This window comes from Heloderma suspectum, chromosome 3 (assembly GCF_057233095.1).
Source record: "Heloderma suspectum isolate Gila_16-S chromosome 3, 16-S_ref, whole genome shotgun sequence".
NCBI classification, from domain to species: Eukaryota; Metazoa; Chordata; class Lepidosauria; order Squamata; family Helodermatidae; genus Heloderma; species Heloderma suspectum.
This window is the reverse complement of record NC_139460.1, coordinates 321,735,363-321,757,815: the sequence shown is the minus strand read 5'-3', so window position 1 is coordinate 321,757,815 and position 22,453 is coordinate 321,735,363. Positions and strand designations below refer to the sequence as shown.

General features: G+C 47.2%; 1 protein-coding gene across 1 annotated transcript in view; it reads left to right on the top strand.

Moving 5' to 3' along the window:
• The window catches only part of LOC146351713 (cytochrome P450 2J2-like), a 40,667-nt gene extending 21,334 nt beyond the window's left edge, over nucleotides 1-19,333 (top strand). The window contains exons 5-9 of the mRNA XM_084842095.1: nucleotides 92-268; nucleotides 6,715-6,856; nucleotides 12,549-12,736; nucleotides 13,339-13,480; nucleotides 19,143-19,333. Of these exons, the coding sequence (XP_084698221.1) occupies nucleotides 92-268; nucleotides 6,715-6,856; nucleotides 12,549-12,736; nucleotides 13,339-13,480; nucleotides 19,143-19,333 (840 nt within the window). The remainder of the gene's footprint in view (nucleotides 1-91; nucleotides 269-6,714; nucleotides 6,857-12,548; nucleotides 12,737-13,338; nucleotides 13,481-19,142) is intronic.
• The last annotated feature ends 3,120 nt before the right edge of the window (nucleotides 19,334-22,453 follow it).

The window sequence follows — 22,453 nt, the reverse complement described above, 5'->3', positions numbered from 1 at the left end:
CTAAGCTGGTAACTCAAAGGTGTTGACTCATAGACCATGTTGCTGAGCTTTCTTGTGGTTGTGACAAGGTTTGCTTTTCTCTTTCTTGTAGCTCTATGAAATTATCCCATTCATCATGAAATATCTCCCAGGGCCTCACCAGACAACATTCTCCGCTATAGAGACAGTGCTTTCATTTGCAAGGAAGGAGATAGAAAGGCATAAGGAGAATCAGAATCTGCACGATCCACAAGATTTCATTGATTTCTATCTGTTACAGATGGAGAAAGTAAGTATTTCTATGTGAATACTACTTGTCCAAAGAATCATTACCAGGGGTGGACTAATCTATCAATTTAACTTTCTCTCAGATTCGATTCCTTTTAAATCTCAAGTTCTTTCTGTCCTGTTTATAAGGACATGTACAAATTTTGATAAGTTTGTATCAAACAATGAACCAAATGAAATTCTCACCCATTGGAAGCGGCCAAATTCAATAGGTAGGTACTACTCTATCTAGCATGGAGAGGACCAGGTCATATCTGCCTGACATGAAGCTATTGAAGATGAGGAGCCTGTCAAAAAAAGAGAGGTGGCAAGCCTAATTCAGCACCCCCACAATCATGGTTAGATACACAGGGATGCAAACTCAGACCCTTAAAAGCTAACCACTTAAAGCCCTCTGCATGGATGGATGAATGTGTTGGATTCCCTTTCTCCCATGTTCAGTTATTTTAAATTCTCAAGTTCTTTCCATTCTCTTTATGAAGAAACTGGTGAATTTCAGCAAGTTCTTATCAAAAAATGAACCTAATGAAATTCTCACCGCTATTACATTCCCTGCTAGGATTGATATCTGCAGGGCCACCAAGAGGATTTTATGAGTCTTTGATAATATTGACATTCGGTCCCCCGAGCTCCCTGCAGAATGTCCCCCAGATTAGTTAGCCATTAAAGTGGTTTAGGGCATAATCCTGTGGGTTGCGCCCTTGTGAGATGGAAGCAGCCGAACTCGAAGGCTTCCATGTATCCAGTGTCCTGTTGGGCTGAAGGGCAGGAGGAGCAGTGGAGGTGATATTACCTCCCCAGCCTCGGATCATTGCATTTTTTGCTAGATGGGCTTTTTTGACCATCTAGTGACAGTGCTTCGGAGGGGGAGGGAAGGAGGCTGGAAGAGGCACAGGATAGCTTGTATCTTGGCCTCTCCAGTCTCCTGCCACCCCCACCCCCCACCCATTGGAACACCCCTTTTCCTCCTCCTCTGAGGTTGCTTTTCCACACTGGTGGTGAGGGCTTGGGGGAGGGGGGTTGGATCTCCAATTCTCCCTTCCGGGTTTGGAGCACTGTCTCCAACTTCGGAGGGTGGAATCCCCACTACCCTAAGGCCCAGTTCTACCAGTTTTCATCTCCATCAGGAGCAGGTCTTTTGTAAAGCTAATGGGTTTTAATCGCCCACTGATGACCAAATCACCCCCAATGCTTTGCATGAGAACAGGGAATGATGCACTGTTGGTGGGAAAGATTCATTTCCCTCCAGCTACTGGGAGGATTGCAGCTCAGCTCAGAGGGAACAGGGAATTCTGAGGGGCTGGGCAGCAAAAGACATCAGCATTCCTGCTAATCGAGAAGCGCTGGCTCTATATCCCTGCGAACCCCGGCTCCACCAGAGCACTGGAAATGGCTGGAGAAAGCAGATGTTTTCATGCCTCGTACTGTAGGATAGGGTGGCTGCCAGTTCCAGAGGAGAGCCAGTGCACCCTTGGCATAGTCATGCCGACAGGCCCTCTGCTGCCCTCTGCTATCCCCCACTGCACCAGCTGCCCACCAGCTGCACAGCCCCCTGCCACCACCACCAAAGTTTGCCTGCTGGCTGCCCAAACCACCAGCCAGCCAGCCAGCCAACATTTCTTTCACATTTTTGAAATGGGGGAGGGACAACGACGGTGGTTCCCCTCCGGCAATGGTGGCTCCTCGTGAAGTCCCCCCCCCTCCCGGCTGGCCCATTCGCTGGCAAAGCACTGCGGGACTGGGCCATCTGAGTCTGCTGGTCCTGTGGAGTGTGATTTAGAGAGCAATCCTATGGCTGCTAGACACTGTCTAGAGGGCCATAGGATACGGTCTGTTCCAGGAACTGACCTTGCTCTGAGGTCGGTTCCCGGAGAACTGACCTCCCCCCTCGTCCTCGGAGGCAGAGCAGAGAAGCCCCATCCTCTGCACGCAGAAGACGAGCTTTGGATAGGCGGCCGCCTCCGAGGTCAGAGGCAGCCACCTATCTACTTAGGATTGTGCCCTTAATTGTATTTTTAACATTACGTTTTGAGTGGCAGCGTAAAGACTGCTCTGTGCCCTCACTGGCTGTGGCCACAACTGCCCTCCCCGCAAAGGCAGCATCTGATTGGTTTAGGTCGCTGCTATTTTTAAAGTTAAAAATGGTTTTAGAATAGGGCACTGCAGGGCCTAGCACCTTCTTTGGCCAGCGTGGCGGAGGAGGAGGATGGTGGTCCCTGCTCCAGCGGAAGGCTCAAGGGCAGGCAGGGGCCCTCCTGAGCCACTGGGCCCTCGGCTTCTGCTTGCCTGTGCCAACCCCTGGCGCTGAGCCTGGCACCTAATGCTGTCAAGTGGCAACTAATGTGTGTTCAGTGATTCTGCATACAGCATCTTAGTTCCCTTCTTACCTTTACAAAGACAAGTGTACATTTCACTCTCAAATGTGTAGTGCAAAACTTCCCTATGGCTGTCAGCTGGTTTTAAAAAATCTCGGTCTCGTAAAAAAAATTATGAGCTTTAGTTGATTAATTGATTAAATTCACATAGGAGTAAAACAATATTTGCAAAGGAAAAAAGTATATTTTGTCTTTAGATCATGCACATATGTTTCGTAGCAGGGATCATATTGCAGCTGTCCTCAATCTGGGGCCCTCCAGTTGTGCACCCTACAACCCCCATCTGTCCCGTTGATTAAGAAATTTTTGAATTTTGGTACATTGTTATCAGACAATGAATCACATTAAATTCTCACCCATCCCCCCATGCTGGGTGGAATGATGGGGGTTGTAGTCCAAGACATCTGGAGGGCACCAGGTTCAGGAGGACAGCCCTACTGTGCAGGAGAGAACAGCACTTACCTCTTTTAAGACGATGCTTGCCATTTGCAGTTTTTTTAAAAGAAGTACTTGAATTGAAAATAATAAATAAATAAAAATCTGCTGCACCTTTTTAGTTGATGAGTCCCCACACCCGATCTATTAATCTCAGTTTCCTCAAATCTTTTTTTCCCATGGGCGACTTGAAAATTGCTGGGAGTTTTGGCAAGCCACACAAGACACTTTTTCTATTCAACAAATGGTAACTCATAGAATCATAGAATAGTAGGGTTGGAAGGTGCCTGCGAGGCCATCGAGTCCAACCCCCTGCTCAATGCAGGAATATTTAATGACATTTTTTTCTTCCGTGCTGGCATCATCTTCAAAACCAGTGCCTTATTATGCGAATCCTAGACCCTAGGCCATGGAGTCATCTAGCCCAACCACCTTTGCAATGCTGGATCTGCAATGCAGGGGTGCAACTACAGCATCCCTCAGAGATGGCATCCAGCATCTGCTTCAATACCACCAGCAAAGGAGAAGCCAGCACCTCGCGATCTGTTCTGCTCCTGAACAGCTCTTACTCTTAGGGAGTTTCTCCTAATGCTTCGTGGAAAGCTGTGTCCCTGCAATTTCCACCCATTGATTGTAGTCCTACACTTTCGAGCAACAGAAAACAAATCTGCTCTACCTTCTGCATGGCACCTTTTCAGACATGTGAAGACAGCCATCATGTCTCCTCTTAATTGTTCCTTCTCCAGGCAAAACATACCCAGATCTTTCAGCCACTCCTCACAGGGTCTCCAGATCCCTATCCTGGTTGCCGTCCTCTGGACACTTTCCAGTTAGTTAATGTCCTTATTGTAATGTGATGCCTCACCAGCACAAAGTGGAGGGATTCCATAATCTGGACACTAAAAAGGCAAAGGTGTCCCCAACCAGTCGTGTCCGACTCTAGGGTGCGGTGCTCATCCCCGTTTCTAAGCCGAAGAGCCAGCGCTGTCCGAAGATGCTTCCGTGGCCACGTGGCCGGCATGACTGAACACCGAGGTGCACGGAACGCTGTTACCTTTCCCGCCGAGGCGGTACCTATTTATCGACTTGCAATTTCTTGCTTTCGAACTGCTAGGTTGGCAGGAGCTGGGACTGAAGACGGGAGCTCACTCCGTCACGCGGCACTCGGGTCTCGAACTGCTGTCCTGCCGACCTTCCAGTCTGCAGTTCAGCATCTTAACCACTAGGCCACCGCGGCCCCAATCTGGACACTAGACTTCTGTTAATCCAGCCTATGACTGCACTAGACTTTTTTTTTTTTTTAGCAACAGCTAGGGATGTTGGAGAAATCTGCAACAGAATCAAATGAGCTTGGATTTCTATAATCTGATCCACAGATTCCGCAGCAAACCAGGTTTTCCTAAGTCGCACAGGTTCCATGGACTTGTGGACTGGGTTTTTTTTACTTTTCTGGAATTTTATGCAAATCTCATCATAGAAAAATACGTAAAAAAAAAAACAAAAACTGGCCAAAAATGCACATTTCCGCCATAGGCTAAAGCATGAAAATGTGTATTTTGGGGGGATCTGTGTGTTTTGGGGAGGATTTGCACATTTGGGGGATTTGCAAATTTGCACAAATTCGAGTAATTGGAAAAAATCTGATTCCACCAATGAATGGATGACGGAATGAAAGGCACCCGACAATCCGCGAAATGCAGACGGAATGGGTTTTCCAAAATCCCTGCATCCCTAGCAACAGCAACACGCTGTTGGCTCATGTTCAGCTTATGGTTGACCAGGACACCTAGATCCTGTCCACATGGACTGCTGTGAAGCCAAGTCCCCTGCATCCTACACTCTTGGCTTCCATGTTTTTGTACCTAAATGCAGGATTTAAAATTTATCTTTGTTAAGTTTCACCCGGTGATTTTGGCCCAGTATTCCAACCTGTCAAGGTGATTTGTGAAGGGCTCAGAGGCTGAGCACCTGCTTTGCATGCGGAAGGTCCCAGGTTCAGTCCTTGGCATCTCAAGAGAGGTCTGGGATTGGAAAGCCCCCTACCTGAGTTCCCAGAGAGCCACTGCCACAGTCAGTGTGGACAATACTGAGCAAGATGCACCAATGATCCAGTTCAGTATAAGGCAGAATCTTGTGGTCCTGTGTTCTGAATCTTGATCCTGTCTTCTGTGGTGTTAGCTATCTCCCCCAACTTTGTGTCATCTGCACATTTGATAAGCATCCCCTCTATGCCCTTGTCTACGGGCGCTTCCAGACAGAGGACTTCCCCTGAGCTCTGCTCCTTCTCCCAACTGGCTTTGCCCACTGTCAGGATGGACACTGAGCCCATAGAATCCCAGAGTAGTTCTGATTCTGAGGAAGAGCAGCCACTCCTGGGAGAGGAGTGCGCTCATCCTTCCCAGGGCCAACAGCTGGCAGAGATTCCTCCCACTGGCATTCCTAGCATAGATAGCAGTCCCGGGAGTGAGAGAGGGTGGGAAGACTTACTGGACGCATGACGCCGACGCAGGGAGTGGCGCCAAATGGAGGGCGCGGAAAGGAGGCGTAGTGCCTGGTTGGCACGCAAACAACAGTTTCGCCCAGAGGATCCAAGGGAAAAGGGGAGGGACTCTCCCTAGCCCATAAGTTCAGGGTCTGCCAGTGATTCTCCTTCAAATGGGGACCAACTTAGGGCATAGGTACTCTGCTGCTCATAGCTAGTTGCTAACAGTAGAGTTGTTAAGTTGTAAAAGAGGAATAAAGCTTTGAAAAGAATCCCTTTGTCTGTGTCTGGACTTGGCTACTGGATTAGACTGAAAGATGCCACCAAGGAGCCCTTGACACCCACCAGCTTTACCTGAGTGGGGCAGGTAGAGCTGCCCCGACCAAGGTACCAGCTGGATGAGTGCCCTTTTGGCTGGGGACTGAATGATGTCAGGGGGCATGGCCCCACCCACTGATGTCAGGGGTCTTGGGCACGGCCACTGACATCAATCAGCCTGTGGAGGGCTGCATGGGGGAAGATTTGGCCCCCACCCCAAAAACGTTCTCCACCTCCACCCTGGCTGATACAGCATGGATCCAGGAAGCCTAGCTTCTGTCTCCAGAGGAACATCCTCACCAAAAGACTAGCTTGCATAGTTTTAGGACATTTTCTGCATCATCTGCTCTAGGATCATATTGGGCAGGGGTGAAACAAAGGTCAACCATTAATAAGCACCATGCAGTTTTACCCCTAGGAAGGCAGGTTTATGTGTGCGTGTGCGTGTGTGTGTGTGTGTTTGCGTGTGTGCGCACGTTGGGGGGTCCTGTGTAAAGTATGTAACTTCTTGCATCCCTGAGTGGAAGAAATAAAGCAGATCATCAGCACAGAAATAGGGAAGTAAAGAATGAAACGCTGCTCAGTTTAAGGGATGGTTTGGTCATGTGATGCTTTGCTTGGGCAAAGGTGCAATGTGTATGTGGCTGCATGCGTATCTATGGCACATATGGAGCCTGTTAACAGCTATGTTGCTGTTCAGAACGTTAAACCCTCAGCACCCGTTTCCCTTTTATTCAGATACAATTTCTGAGACTTTGGGTGGCATGTTGCTAATGACACCGAAATGCCTGTAATTCATTCTGAACTAAATTGAACCTTTCTTATTGTCAGCAACAGAGCAAGGATGACCCCACGTCTACCTACAATGAAGATAACTTGGCTCAGTGCATTCTTGACCTCTTTATCGCAGGGACGGAGACGACCGCCACTACGCTGCAGTGGGCGCTGCTCCTGATAGTGGCTCATCCAGACGTCCAAGGTGAGAAAGACCTGTGCCATGTTAGCAAGAACTGCCCTTGATCCCTAAGGAAAGAACTTAATTTTGATCTTTAAGTAGTACTTTTGAATTCCTCTAAGATTTCATGTGTATCCAGTATGACACTAATAGTATAAGTCTGCTCAGAAGTAATCTCTATAGAGTGCAATGGGACATACGCCCAGGTGCGTGTGTATAGGATTGCAGCCTAAAATGAGGAAATCCAAAATCATTATCACATATAGCCCCATCCCCAATAATGCTTCTTAGAAACAACAATCTTGTGAACTACTAGTTCCCCTCTACTCAGCACTGGTGAGGCCTCATCTGGAGTACTGTGTCCATTTCTGGGCAGCACACTTTAAGAAGGATGCAGACAAACTGGAGAGGGTTCAGAGGAGGGCAACAAAGATGATCAGGAAACAAGGTTTCCTGATGACTGGAAACAAGGCCCTGTGAGGAGAGACTGAAAGAACTGGGCATGTTTAGCCTAGAGAAGAGAAGACTGAGGGGAGATAGGATAGCCCCCTTCAAGTACTTGAAAGGTTGTCACAGAGAGGAAGGCCAGGATCTCTTCTTGATCATCCCAGAGTGCAGGTCATGGAATCATGGGCTCAAGTTACAGGAAGCCAGATTCCGGCTGGATATCAGGAAAAACTTTCTGACTGTTACAGCCATACGACAATGGAACCAATTACAAAACAAATTTTATTGTTTTAAACTGTTTTTAATGTTGTACATTGCCCAGAGTGGCTGGGTGACCAGCCAGATGGGCTATTAATAAATTTAATAAATAAAATAAATAATAATAATAATACCTAGAGAGGTGGTAGGCCCTCCCATGCTGGAGGCATTCAAGATGAGGCTGGACAGCCATCTGTCAGGGATGCTCTGACTTGGATTCCTGCATTGAGCAGGGGGTTGGACTCGGTCTTATAGGCCCCTTCCAATCCGACTATTCTATGATTCTATGAACTTTCGTTGAATAAATGTACTTCAAAGTAAATTAGTTTTTTACCGGCAGTTTAGGATACAGACCTAAACTGAAGGTGTTTCATTTACATCTGACAGGTGAAAATACTTTTAATACACATTTTCCGACATTGTTAATGTATCACAAGATACATTAACCCTGTTAATTCTGCTCGATCTCTCATCGGCTTTTGATATCATCGACCATGGTATCCTCCTAGATCAACTCCGTGGGATGGGTGTTGGAGGCACTGTGCTACAGTGGTTCCGGTCCTCAGAGAGTAACTTTGGGTGACTAGTCCTCGGCCCCTTGGCAATTGAGCTATGGGGTGCTGCAGGGTACCATCTTGTCCCCAATGTTGTTTAACATCTATATGTTGTTTAACATCTATATTAAGCCGTTGGGAGCGGTAATTAGGGGATTTGGAGCTAAATGCCATCAGTATGCTGATGACACACAGCTCTATCTTCCTGTGACATCTGAATCAGGAGAGGTTGTGCAAGTCCTGGATCAGTGCCTAGACTCGGTAATGGGCTGGATGGGGGCCAATAAACTGAAGCTGAATCCTGGAAAGACAGAAGCCCTGTGGGTGAGTGGTTCCTGGGTCTGGGAGACAGGATCATTGCCTGTTCTGGATGGGCTTGCACTCCATCTGAAAGATCAGGTTCGTTTCTGGGGGTACTCCTAGATCCATCATTGTCGTTGGAGGCCCAAGTGGCCGTGGCGGCTCAGAGTGCCTTTTACCAGCTTCGGCTGGTTCGCCAGCTATGGCCTCTCCTGGACAGGGATAGCTTGACCATGGTGGTACAGGCATTAGTAGCCTCAAGACTGGATTACTGCAATGCATTCTATGTTTGGCTGCCTTTGAGGCTGGTCCGGAAGCTGGAGCTAGTTCAGAATGCCACAGCTCGGCTGTTGTTGGGACCTGCCCCTTTTCAGCGTGTAATTCCTTTGCTGAGGGAAGTGCACTGGCTGCCTATTCGCTACCGGGCCAGGTTTAAGGTATTAGTACTAGTGTACAAAGCCCTAAACAACTTGGGACCAGGATACCTGAGAGCGTCTCCTTCCTTACCAACCTGCCCGGTCAGTGAGGTCATCAGAGGGCACGTTCCTGGTGGTTCCACATGGATCCATGGCCCGGTTGGAGTCCACCAGGAAAAGAGCCTTCAGTGTGGTGGTCCCCTTCCTGTGGAATTCCCTGACTTTAGAGGTCAGGCAGGCGCCAACATTGTGTTCCTTCCAGTGCTTCCTGAAGACATTGTTCTTTCAAGAGGCCTTCCTTGCATGACCAGCCATGGTTTGTTGAACTCCACTTTGTTTGTCTTTAAAAAAAATGTCTTAACCCTTTTAACCATTGTTTTATTCTTTTATCATGTTGTTCACCGCTCCGAAATCTTCTGATGAGGAGCGGTATATAAATATTGTAAATAAATAAAAAATAAATAAGATGGTTCAAGAAAAGCTTTGCTGAAGAACTAGGCCTTGAAGAAGAATGTGCAATGCAATCTTCTAATGGGAATCTCATTATGAATCTGTCTGGTTGTTACTGTTAGTGCTGTTAGCAGCACCATTGCCTCCAGAGGCCTGTTTTGTAGGGCATGGGTGGAAGGGCTTTCTTCTTCCTGCATCACCCCCAAACCGTGGAATGCACTTTCTCAAGAATGACAGTTGACTCCCACTCCCTTGGCTTTTAGAAAGGGCGTGAAGACACATCTCCTTAATCCAGCCTATTATGTAGTTAGTGTTTTAATGTTTTTAATGTTCTTGTTTTTTCTTGTTTTACGTTTTTGTTGTGTACTGCCTTGATAGCTTTTTGGCAAATAAGGTGGTATATAAATGCTGGCGATAAGAAGAACAAGAACAACAATCCTATGCATGTTTGCTCTGAGCTGAGTCCTGCCATGCTCAATAGGTCTTGCTTCCAGGTAAGGGTGCGCAGGATTACAGTCTGCCGCGAAGAGCGGGAAGAGACTTGACATGTAAGAGATGGGAAGCTACTGGCGTGCTCGGAAGGACCGCATTTCAGCTCCATTGGTTCCCACTGGAATCTGTGCCACCTTTGTAAAGCTTTCGCCCCACAAATGCCGTGACTCCTGGCAAGGTTCTATTTATTTATAAAATGTATGTTGTTGTTGTTGTTGTTCAGTCGTTCAGTCGTGTCCGACTCTTCGTGACCCCATGGACCATAGCACGCCAGGCCTTCCTGTCCTGTGCTCTCTCCCGGAGCGTGCTCAAGTTCATATCCATTGCATGTCATTTCAAGGCAGGTTACAATAATGAAATATAAACTGATATGATTTTAAAACAGAAACATCAAACAACCCTTACCCGGAAAAAGAAAAGCTTTCAGTTGGTGCTGAAAGGTATACACCGAAGGAGCTAGCTGGAGCTCAGGGCAGGGGAAGGAAGAAAAAGCCACCATCAGAGTGCTACCACTGAGAAGGCCCTCTGATGGCTTATCGTTTTTTTTAAACCTGTGCCAGTGATGGCATCCTCAGAAGGGCTCCCCTGGCAATGTAGGGAACTCTTGTCGGATTCAGCACGCTTCCAGACGGAGGGGCTCCTAGTGCTACTAATCAGAAGGCATTGTGCCGCTGTTCCATCTTTTCTTTCTTAATGGATTTTCCGCAGTAAGAGAAGATGGAAGAAGCACTGGGAAGACACAGGAGGGTTATGAGTTGGAGTCCACCTGTAAAATTCTGTTCACAAGGCAGGGAAATTGCAGTATCCTCCACTACTGGAAGAACACAGACAGTTGCAGTGCATGGAGTAGAAGAGAAACAGTAAGGAAACTGAGACTTAGGGACACTGCCTTTCAGCAAAGCTAGCCATGTGTGGTCACCAGAAACAACAGAGCAGATTCTTGTTGAGTCTCTTTGAGTCTCTTTTCTATGCAGTAGAAGAGAACTGGAAGTGCCAGTGAGCTTATTATGCAAGGACCTCTGGTATTTCCATCTTTCTCCTTCTATGAAGTATTAAAGCCAATGCATTTGGATCAAGGAAAGACAGAACTAGGACACCTGATGAAACAGCCAGTCCAGAAAATAATAAAAGCTTCTCTAAGTTTATACAGCTACACTTCCTTTTCTCTTTTTTCAGTGTATTACAAATATGTAATATTGTGGCATCTTAAAGACGTACAAATTTATAACAGCATAAGCTTTTGTGGCCCATGCCATGGTGTGACCCTGGCCCTGCCATCCACACTAGTGTCAGTAATGAATCTGAGCGTGTGGAGATATCTAGCAGCTTAGATTCAGAATGGGAACAGCCAGAACAGGGGGAGGCTCCCTCCTGAGTGAGCTCAGATATGCCAAGACCTTCTTCCCAAGACCTTGGCACACAGATCGCTCAGCCTGAAGCCCCCCCTTTCCTCCTCCATGAGAACCCAGTTTTGGGGGAGGAGGAGGAGAGTGAGGGCCATGACTTGAGGGATGCTAGGGTCCGTCGCAGAGTGAAGCGGGAAGTTAGAGGCAGAGCTCAGATGCTCCACCAGGTTGGCTATGCATGAAAGCCTATAGAATCATAGAATAGTATAGTAGGGTTGGAAGGGGCCTACAAGGCCATCGAGTCCAACCCCCTACATAGGAGGGAGCCACTGTAAGGGAGGGGCATCCCTCCAAAGGTAGTCTGGCCAAGAAGTTCTTGTTCAGACTGATGGCAACTTCTCTAACTTCTACTTCTGCTCCTCTATTGATATTCGTAATTGTGTGGAGTACCTGTTTTCATTGCGGTCTGAGAGTTTCCTAGAATTTGCATTTGTAAGGAAGTGAGTTGTTAACTAATAAAGTAGTGAACCTGAAGCCTGGTATCCTGGAGTGTGTTGATTGCGAAGGAACGCGACAAATAGCGCTCCTGGCATGCAGGCCAGGAAGGGGGAATCGAACAGCAGGCAAGCTGGTCTATGACAGGATCCACACCCTACCCCGCCACCAAGCCTATTCAAGTGAAAGTCAATAAAGCTGTGGCCACTTTATTATCCCAGCTATGTCAGTGTGGCTAATTTATTCTCTTCCCTTCAGCACCCAGACCCAACTAAGAGCTGCCCATACAAGCTAATTCCCACCTATAGTGGGATAAAAGCCTGCTACTTCGATTTAGGCGGACATAGCCAAACTTCTCAGTGGGGTGGTTTGCACAATCTCCACAGCCCACTGTGGCTTATTTAACCCTACAAAGACTATGGGTTGTTTGAGGGATGTTTAACCCTCAAACAACCCCTGTCACTGGGATTCAGACAACGTGATAAACGATGGCAACCCCCTGCCAGGAGCTGAATATTCATAATGGTCACTGGCATACACCACAATCCACTGTGGCTTAAATAAACCATGGTGGGCTGTGGTGATCATGCAAACCTGGTCACTTACCAAGTTGTAATTCAGTAGTTTCACACTAGAGTCTCCCTCTGATGTTCTTTTGTTCAGCATTGTCAACTTTAAGGTCAGTAACAGTGTATCCGGGGGGATTTCTGATGTCAGATTTCTATCTATTTATTCTTTTACATAGAGACTGACCTGATAATCTTTTTGGTGCCAAAAGAATCTTTGTTGGTTTTGCTGCAACAGATTTAACACAAATTTCCCTCTGGGAGTTGTTATTCAAATTCATTTAATGGAATCATATGGAGTAATTTCACATGGAATAAATGTCCCTCAATAACTGCTGGACTTGAGATGTAGTATCCAAGATAATCCTTTCCTTTCCCACCATTTCCCTCAGAAAAAGTCTACAAGGAGATGGAAGATGTTTTTGGTTCGTCTCACACCATCTGCTACCAAGATCGGAAGAAACTGCCCTACACCAATGCTGTGATTCACGAGATGCAGCGTGCCAAATATATCTTATTGTTTGGGCTTCCCAGACAAAGTACAAAGGATGTGACCATGCGTGGCTTTCACATTCCAAAGGTATAGAAGATTGTTATGGCTGCACAGTAGATTCCTGTATAGTGCAAAATCTAAAGGGCAAAAAACAGGGTTTCATGTGTTATTTGCTCTGTCCCCTGTACCATCTCTTCTGATCCCTTCTTGTGTGTGTTGTGTGGCATCTGGCTGTTGAATGCACTCCATTAGTGCCAAATAGCAGCTTCAGGCAGGACCGAGTTCAGCAAGATCCTCCCCGGCTGCTGCAGTTCTGAAGTTGCCCAGGTTCCTATATGGCTGCTATTTAAATTACAAAAAACTGCACATTAATTGCATTCATACAATTAACGTCACATCTCCTCTGACCAAGAAGGATTAATTGTCCCAGAAGTGCACAAAATTGTTCTTGTGTAGCTTCTTCAAAATATGCTTCCTTTGCTTGCTACACAGCAGTTTTAGTTTTCTAAATGTGTATAAAGTTTCAAAAAGTACAGCTCTGCTAAGTCAGCATTTGTTTAAGAAAGTCAATATGATTCTTCAGTTCCAGGAGAATGAAGCATGTATATAGTAGATTACTAGCACAATGAATTGGGGGACAAAAATGGAATATCTAGATGCCTTCTGAGTCAACTCTTTCTTCCTGGCAGGGGGCCATTATTGTTCCAGACCTGCACTCTGTCCTTCTTGATCCTGAGCATTGGGAGACACCTCAAGAATTCAACCCAAGTCACTTTTTGGACAAGGATGGAAATTTTGTGGATAGAGAAGAATTTCTGCCATTTGGTGCAGGTACATGCAGAAGTTTCAACTCACTTGTGATTGATAGTCAAATGTATGCAATTGTTTGAAGGAGAAAGAACAAATGAATATTTGTTCATAATCATGGGAATGATTATTAGACAATAGTCACTGAATCACCTGACACTTAGGGCTTCTTCACATGGAGCTTTTATCCTGCTATTGAGATTGGTTACTCACGGAAGTTTGCAGGTCCTTTAAATGACGTCATCAACCTCCAGGGCGTATCACGCACTAAATGACCTTTATTCCATTGTTAAAAAGATCAGTGATAATGAGCTATCAAATTACAGCTCTTGAGTTCCATTTGAGTTCCCTCCACGAAAAGAGGAAAACTCACAATAAGAGGAGCTGGACCAATGAAACATATGGAAGACTCCGATAAGAAGGAAAAGAGGTGGAAAGGGGTGCTGGGAAGGAAGTGCGTGTCAAGGCAGTCCGCCGTGATCCCTCATTTAAAACGGAAACAGAAAGCCCCATTTTAAATGCAGGATTTTAGGCTGGTGTAGAGATGCTCTTATATAAACTATGAAATCTGGTGAAACTACTGAATGGGCTACCTGTTCTGATACAGGGAATAATGAGAAACACATTCCTCTCCCCATCAGACCGTGCAGAGCACTGTGGAGTCAAACCACTGGCCCAGTACCGTCTACATTGGCAAAGGTTTTCCAGGGGGTCAGACAGAGGTCCCTTTTCTAGGGATGGGCGGAACTCTTACCTGCTGTTCCGGGGGGGGGGTGTCCACGGGGGGGGAGGTGATCCGTTCCTCTCCTCCCAGAATCCTCTTCGGCCGGCTCCGCTCCACGGCGATTCCGCGGAGCCACCAGCCAGCTCTGAAGTGCCAGTGATATGGCCGCCATGCCGTATCACTGGCTGAAGGGGACTACTGCCTGAGGATGCAAACGGCATTCGGGACACCATTTGTGGCCATAAAGGCCTTAGTTTAAGGTAAATGCAGCCATCTGCAGCTGCATTACGTCCCCTTCAGCCAGCGATATGGCATGGCAGCTGTATTGCTGGCAATCCGAGCTGGAGGATCCGGCTGAAGAGGATGCTGCACAGAGGCGGGGGTAAGTCTTCCGTTTCGCCACGGACTCGGTGGGGGGGGCGGATTCTAAAGAATCTGGCCTCATTGGAGTCCATGGCAGAATTCTCCACCATCCCTACCCTTTTCTAGTTCTGCTATCTGAGATCCTTTAAATCAGGGGTGGCAACTTATTTATTTATTATTAATTTATTATTAAATTTATTAATCGCCCATCTGGCTGGTCACCCAGCCACTCTGGGCGATGTACAACATACCATAAAACAATTTAAAACAATAAAATTCTACCATAAATTTTTTTTTTAAAATACCCTAACCCACCCCAAATGCCTGCCTGAACAACCACGTTTTTAATACACGACGGAAGCTCATTAAAGAGGGGGCATTACGGAGTTCCCTAGGGAGGGAGTTCCACAGAGTGGGGGCCACGACAGAGAAGGCCCTCTCCCTCGTCCCCACCGGTCTAGCTGTCCTGGCTGATGGGACAGAGAGAAGGCCATCCGAGGCTGATCTTGTTAAGCGGCCTGTCTGGTGCTGCTGGAGGCGCTCCTTAAGATAGGCTGGGCCGGAACCATATAGGGTTTTAAAGGTCAAAACCAACACCTTGAATTTGGCCCGGAAAACAACTGGTAACCAGTGCAACTCCTTCAGCACTGGAGTGATGTGATCTCGCCGGCGGCTGCCTTTAATCAGGCGAGCCGCCGTGTTCTGTACCAGCTGCAGTTTCCGAACCGTCTTCAAGGGTAACCCCACATAGAGCGCATTACAGTAGTCTAAACGAGAGGAGACCAGGGCATGTACTACCGATGGGAGCAGATGGTCGGGAAGGAAGGGGCGCAGCCGCCGTATCAGATGGAGTTGATACAGCGCTGTCCGGCTCACAGCTGACACCTGAGCCTCCATGGACAGCTGGGAGTCCAAAATGACCCCCAGGCTGCGGACCTGGTCTTTCAAGGGTAGCCGTACCCCATTCAACACCAGGTCAACATCCCCCAGCCTCCTCTTGTCTCCCACCAAAAGTACCTCGTCCTGTCAGGGTTCAGCTTCAGCTTATTCCTCCCCATCCAGCCACTCACCGTCTCCAGACATTTGGACAGGGATTCTACGGCCAACCTTGGTGAAGATTTGAATGAGAGGTAGAGCTGCGTGTCATCCGCATATTGATGACACTGCACCCCAAGCCTCCTGATGATAGCCCCCAGCGGCTTCACATAGATGTTAAATAGCATCGGGGAGAGGATGGAACCCTGTGGCACCCCACAAGTAAGTGGCCACGGGTCTGAAACCTCCTCTCCCAGTGCTACCCTCTGGTACCTGCCGGAGAGGTAGGACTGGAACCACCGCAATACAGTGTCTCCAATGCCCTACCCCTCCAGGCGGTCCAGGAGGATACCGTGGTCAACGGTATCAAAAGCCGCTGAGAGGTTGAGGAGAACAAGGAAGGAGCATTCACCCCTATCCAGAGCCCTCCTCATATCATCCACCAAGGCGACCAAGGCCGTTTCTGTCCCATGCCCAGGCCTGAAGCCCGATTGAAATGGGTCTAGATAATCAGTTTCTTCCAAGTGTGCCTTCAACTGCACCGCCACCACCCGCTCAATCACCTTGCCCAAAAATGGCAGATTTGAGACTGGGCGAAAGTTGTTCAGAACTTGAGGATCCAAGGAGGGCTTCTTTAAGAGCGGTCTTATCACTGCCTCCTTGAGGGCTGATGGCATCACTCCCTCCTCAAGGGAGGCGTTCACCACCGCCTTGATCCCCTCACCCAGTCTCTCTCTGCAGCTCATAATGAGCCAAGATGGGCAAGGATCAAGTAAGCAGGTGGTCGGCCTTACAGATGAAAGCACCTTGTCCACTTCATCAGGAGGAAGAAGCTGGAACCGATCCCACAAAACTGGTTTGCCACAGGCCGCCTCTTGCTCACTAACTGTATCCACAGCGTGCAGAGTAACACACTTAATCTGATCAATTTTATCTGCAAAGTGCCTTGCCAAAGCCTCACAGGAGGCCTTAGAATGCTCCAGTGGTTCCGGAGCCACAGGACCGACCAGGCTCCGGACCACTTGGAACAGCCTCCTGGGGCAGCACTCTGCAGACGCGATGGAGGCAGCATAATATTCCTTTTTTGCTGCCTTCACCGCCACGTGATAGGCTGAAGATATAGCTCTAGCCCGTGTCTGATCGTCTTTGGAGCGAGACTTCCACCACCGGCGCTCTAGCCGTCTCACCTCCTGTTTCAGAGCTCGTAACCGCGGATTGAACCATGGTGCAGTCCGAGCCCTGTTCAGGGGGAGAGGGCGTTTCGGAGCCACCCGATCTAATGCCCCAGTGATTGCGGCATTCCAGCCACCCACCAGGGTCTCGACCGAGTGGCCGTTGGCATGCCCCAGAGAATCCCCAAGCGCGTTCAGGAATCCATTTGGATCCATAAGACGCCTGGGGCGGACCATTTTAATGGGTCCTCCACCCCTGCGGAGGGGTTGTGGAACCAAGAAGTCCAACGTCACCAGATAGTTATCTGACCATGACAAGGGGGTGGTGGATATACCCCCGACTTCCAGATCACTCCCCGCTTCTCCAGAAACAAACACAAGGTCTAGTGCATGACCGGCTACATGGGTGGGCCCAGTTAGAATATGGTGCAGCTCCCAGGAGGCCATGGTCTCCATGAAGTCCCGAGGTGCTCCTGTGAGGATGGCCTCCGAATGTAGGTTGAAGTCCCCCAACACCAGTAAGTTAGGGGACTGCACACACACACATCAGAGACCACCTCAAGCACCTCGGCCAGGGAGTCAGTCGTGCAGCGGGGTGGACGGTACACGAGCAGAATCCCCAGACTGCCCTTCGGGCCCAACCTCCAGTACATGCACTCAGCAACCTTGGTCTCCCGGAGAGGGGGTCTGGTGAAGACCACGGACTTTCGGTAGATAACAGCCACTCCCCCTCCCCGATCCCCAGCCCTCGGCTGCTGTGCATACGAAAATCCGGCTGGACACATGGCTGCAAGGGTTGGAGCAGCAGCCTCGGCCAGCCAGGTCTCCGTAATACATGCCAGGTCTGCACCCTCATCCAGGATCATGTCATGGATGAGGGAGGTTTTCTGGGTAACAGACCTGGCATTGCAGAGCAGCAAACGAAGGCCAGAAGATGGGGTCACGCCTCCCCCAGCCATCCTTTCGCTCTGGACAGGCCTGGAGCAGGGGACAGATACTACACATCTCTCCCTTGTTCCCCTTACCTGGCATGGCCTGCCCCTAGCACTCCGCCAGTGCTTGCCGCCCAGCCTCGGTATGTTCTGGCCCCCAACACTCCCCCCGCTGCCTCCATCAGGTGGACACATGCCCCCTCACTCCCGCCTATCAGGCAGGCTACCCACCCCTAAAAACACAACAAAATCCCCCCCAACAAAATAAAACAAACAAACAAAACAATTAAAATCCCCTTAAAAATGCCAGGCAGGAGTCCACAGGGAAGGCCTGGTGGTGGTGGCAGCGGCGGCAGCAGCAGTCCCAGCAGCAGCAAGCATGCCTCTTCCCCGGTGGTGGTGGTGGTGGCTTCTCCTGCAGGCCCTGGCTCTCTTGTGGTCTTCGAGATGTTTTGGCCTACAACTCCCATCAGTCAGCCAGTGGCACAGCCAGTGGTGAAGGAAGATGGGAGTTCCAGGCCGAAACATCACAAGTTGCCCACCCCTGCTTTAAATGAAGAGGCTAGCCTAGGTGTTGAACCTGGAACTTCCTGAATGCAAAGCATCTGATTTACTATGGAGCTGTGATTCCTTCTGTATAGCTCTCTTTATAAGCGACAGAGCACTGCACAGTTTGAGTAGTACCGCCAAGCTTTGGGGCAGAGTGAGGGGGTGGGAAGACACTGGGTAGTAACCTATTTTGCCCGTGTGCCTGCAGTACCCACTGCTTGCGCAATGGGGCTTTTGTGGTTCTAATACAGCTTTGGCTATTGGGCAGTCTAGAAATGAAACCAAACAAGCGTACAAACAAACATAACCCCAAATAAGCAGGTCAGGTCAGTGGAGGCAACAGAAGGGAGCTCTGCTGACCTCTCCCGATCGGGAAATGAGCTAGTTTCTGGGGTTGTTTTTAGAAGCACAAAAGCCCTGTACAAGCGATGGGTCCCGTGAGCGCAATGGAGCCAGCAGCCCCATTGGATACTGCCCATTGAAATGACTTCTCTTCAGACTATTCGTATTCTTTCTATCTATCTATCTATCTATCTATCTATCTATCTATCTATCTATCTATTTCTATACTGCCCAATAGCCGAAGCTCTCTGGGAAAGTAGATGAAGTAGCCAAAGCTCTCTGGGAAATAATGGAAAAGTAGTTTCTTTATTTCTATAGGAGACCATACAGCTCTTGTGCTGAGTCTAGGCACTGCTCACCCCTGGGCCAAAGCCAGCTCCTGGACGAGTGCCAACCCAGAAGTTAAAAAGGAGATACAGAAGGAGGAGAGGTTACCGCAGTGGGAGTTGCTGGTGGGCTGCTTTGGCTTGTGGGTGGGGGCCTTGCTGTCAGAACTAGTTGCTGACCAGGGTAAATGCTCTGAATAATGGGTTATTACTAACTTGCTGCTTTCCCCTGCTTTCTCCCAGGGGCTCGCGTGTGTCCGGGGGAGCAGCTGGCGAGGATCGAGCTCTTCGTCTTCTTGACCAGCCTGCTGAGGGCCTTCAGGTTCCAGCTGCCGGACGGAGTGAAAAAAATCAATAAAAATCCTATAGTAGGGGTGACGTTGCATCCCCAGCCTTACAAGGTCTGTGCTGTTCCCCGCAATAGCGCATCGTAAACCATAAAAACAAGAGTGGTTTATTCATTATTTTAAACATTTCTCGTGTTCCTTGTTCAGTGGATTTGACATTCTACCTTGGTTTGCTTACTTGAACTCTCCCCTAGAGCTTATCCATTCTATCAGAACTTGAAGCAGATCTGTGATACTTGATAAATTGTGGTTCACCATTGCCTAAGAAATATAATTCTTACTCATTTGCTGTTTGTGCACATGCGTTCAGAACTGATTTCTTGCGATGTATAAAAGTTGTTATTTCTAATCCTGTGCCTTCAAAGACCACAAGGGAGCCTATTTGTTGGGGCAGGGGGGAAAGCATGGGTAATATTTCTTTATGCAGCCTAGAGCTTTAGACAGTGGATTTTGTAGTGTGTTCTGGCTGGACACTGATAGCATGTAAGTCTGTCTAGTGGTCACTAGGTTTACAGTATAAAGTGGTGCTTATGTGCCCATTATGTAGTTGCACAGTAGCGTCCAGAAAGTGATCCTGTTGCACGGACAGAAGTTGTAGAAATCTGGAATAATGCCAAGTTGGAAGGTCACTTTCACACCTGATACTTAAATTGCACACTATTGATGTTCCATTGTTTTGGAAGAGAAAACAGTTATTTGTAATGTGATTGAATGCTCTGGCCATTGTGTGTTTTACATTCACATTACAAACCTAATTGAAAGAACTGCTTTAAGCTTCATGCATGAAAACATCTTTTGGTGCCCAAGCAGTTTAGTAACAGAAATGAAATTAAAATCAGTATTGCAAATTTAGTATTAGCTGCCCTGAAAGTAATTGCTGAAAGGATGGAATATACATTTTTAAAAATAATTTTTTAAAAGTTTAAGATTCAGGGAGTCAAACCAACTCCCCTCTCTCCCACTCCCTCCAGAGGGGTAGCTGTGTCAGTTTGTTGTAGCAAAACAACAAAGAGTTTTGTGGCACCTTAAAGATTAATACATTTACAATTTATGTACTGTTGAATATGTTTATGAATTTTTCCTCTGCCTAATTGGCACTTGAGATGATATACAAATAAAATAAAATAATAATAAAACTCAAACCTTCATAAAATCACAGGACCAAGCAAAACCAAACCAAACCTTCAGCACCATACAACTATTACTATGACTTAAACTTCCATGGCCTATGCATCTGATGAAGTCAACATATTTTAGTTTTAGCTTTCAGGATCAACTTAGTAGACTGCAGGAGGGTGTCAAATGGAAGTCAACTCATTTGGCTAACTATGCGAGTATAAGTACAGCTAGTCATTTTACTCGCCACTTTTGCTATAGCAGCTTTGTCCAATGCATGATTCCTGTTTTATCTCAGGTTTATTTTACATCTCACTGTAACCGATATAAGCAAAGAGGTGCTCTCAAATTATGCTCATATATAACCATTCAATGCAAAGCTGAATACATTATATGAGTTGAAGAACTACACCACTTATAACTCATGACACTGCTATGCAAACTCTTAAATTCTGTATTCCTTTTAAAATAAAACAATTAATGAGTTTCAATTAAATTCTGAGTCTGTGATGATGCTTTATTCCTGTTTGGATTTGGCCTGGTTACCCACAGGGGTGAGGTGAATAGGGTCAAATTCACCCTGTCCCTCTTACAGCACATCATCTTATCACTGCAATCCATTTGGAAACTAGACTGATGAGGACCAAGGAAACTTGCATCATCAGCTGTGTATTTGATCACGTCAACCAAAACAGATAAATGAGTCATTGTTCTAGAATGGGCAAGTGTTGATGTTTTCAGTAATGGCTTAGCCACAGCCTCTTCCAAAGAGGCAGGAAAAATCCTATTATTGAACTTGTGATTACATTGATCAGTGCTCCTTGGTTAGTCTTCGTTAACTCACATGTGAGCTGGACTGTGTCAGAGATCAAATTAGGTACATAATGTTGTGGTATGATGGCCATGTATGAAAGCCAGGAACACCCAAGGGCACTCTGGAAGCCTATTGGGCTGACGAGCCTCCAGTGCTGGACCATCCAAACTGGTCCACAACCCCTGCAAAGGCTGTGAGTAGGGATGTATGAGAATTTTGCTTCAGTTTGCAAATCACTCAAAAATGCCCTGTTCACAATCCTGAATGTGAATGGGAGCGCATTTTCTCCTGAAATGTTTGCAAATTCCTAAACTTGCCTTCATGTTTGCAAAATCTATACTTGAAAAATGTGCAGCTTTCTCAAAATGCATGACTTTCTCAAAATGCATGACTTCCTTAAAATGCACAGCTTTCTCAAAATGTGCACATTTTAAATCATCCATGCTTAGCTTTATGGGGGAAATTCACATAACCATCACTATCAGCTTATAATAATTATGTCTGTAAGCTGTTCAATTTCCTGTTTGTGCACCGATGACACAGGTAATTTGCTCCTAAGGATGAGGTCAGAAAACCAAAGATCTAATCAAACCTGTCATAATGAGGTCACTACAGGTGTGCTGCACTGGACTCCATGTACAATATTTTTCTCAGTTCCAGTGCTTCTAAAAATTAAACTGTGGAATTAAACAATAGTGGCAAGAAGCAGCAAACAACTTTTTTAATGTATCAGAAAGAGGAAACCAGTTAGGGAAGCAGTTGGACCACCTGATGACAAGGGAGAAGAAGAAGTACTAAAGGAAGATAAGGACACTGCAGAGAAGCTAAATGAATTCTTTTCATATGTCGTCACTGCAGAAGATGTAGGACAGATGGCTTTGATTTTTCAGGAAGGGAGTCTGAGAAACTGAGGCAAACAGAGGTGAGAAGAGATGACGTTCTAGATCATGGGTGGGCAATTTTCAGGGGGATGGGTGCTATATTGCCCTTGCCCAGAACCCACTGGGAGCCACATCCGACACCCTGCTGAAATTGCTGTAGCAACAGCAAAAAAGTAGTGATTTTGCAAGGAAACAAGTGGGGCCTTGTTTGCAAGCAGAACTGTGCTTCTGGGAGTCTTCCAAGACCACAATTCTGTTTGCAAACAAAGCATATGCTTCCTGCCATCATAAGTTCACTTTTTGCCATCATAAGTTCACAAATGTGGTTTGGTATAAGCAAATGTAAAGTGATGCACATCGGGGCAAAAAAAATCCTAATTCCACATATACGCTGAT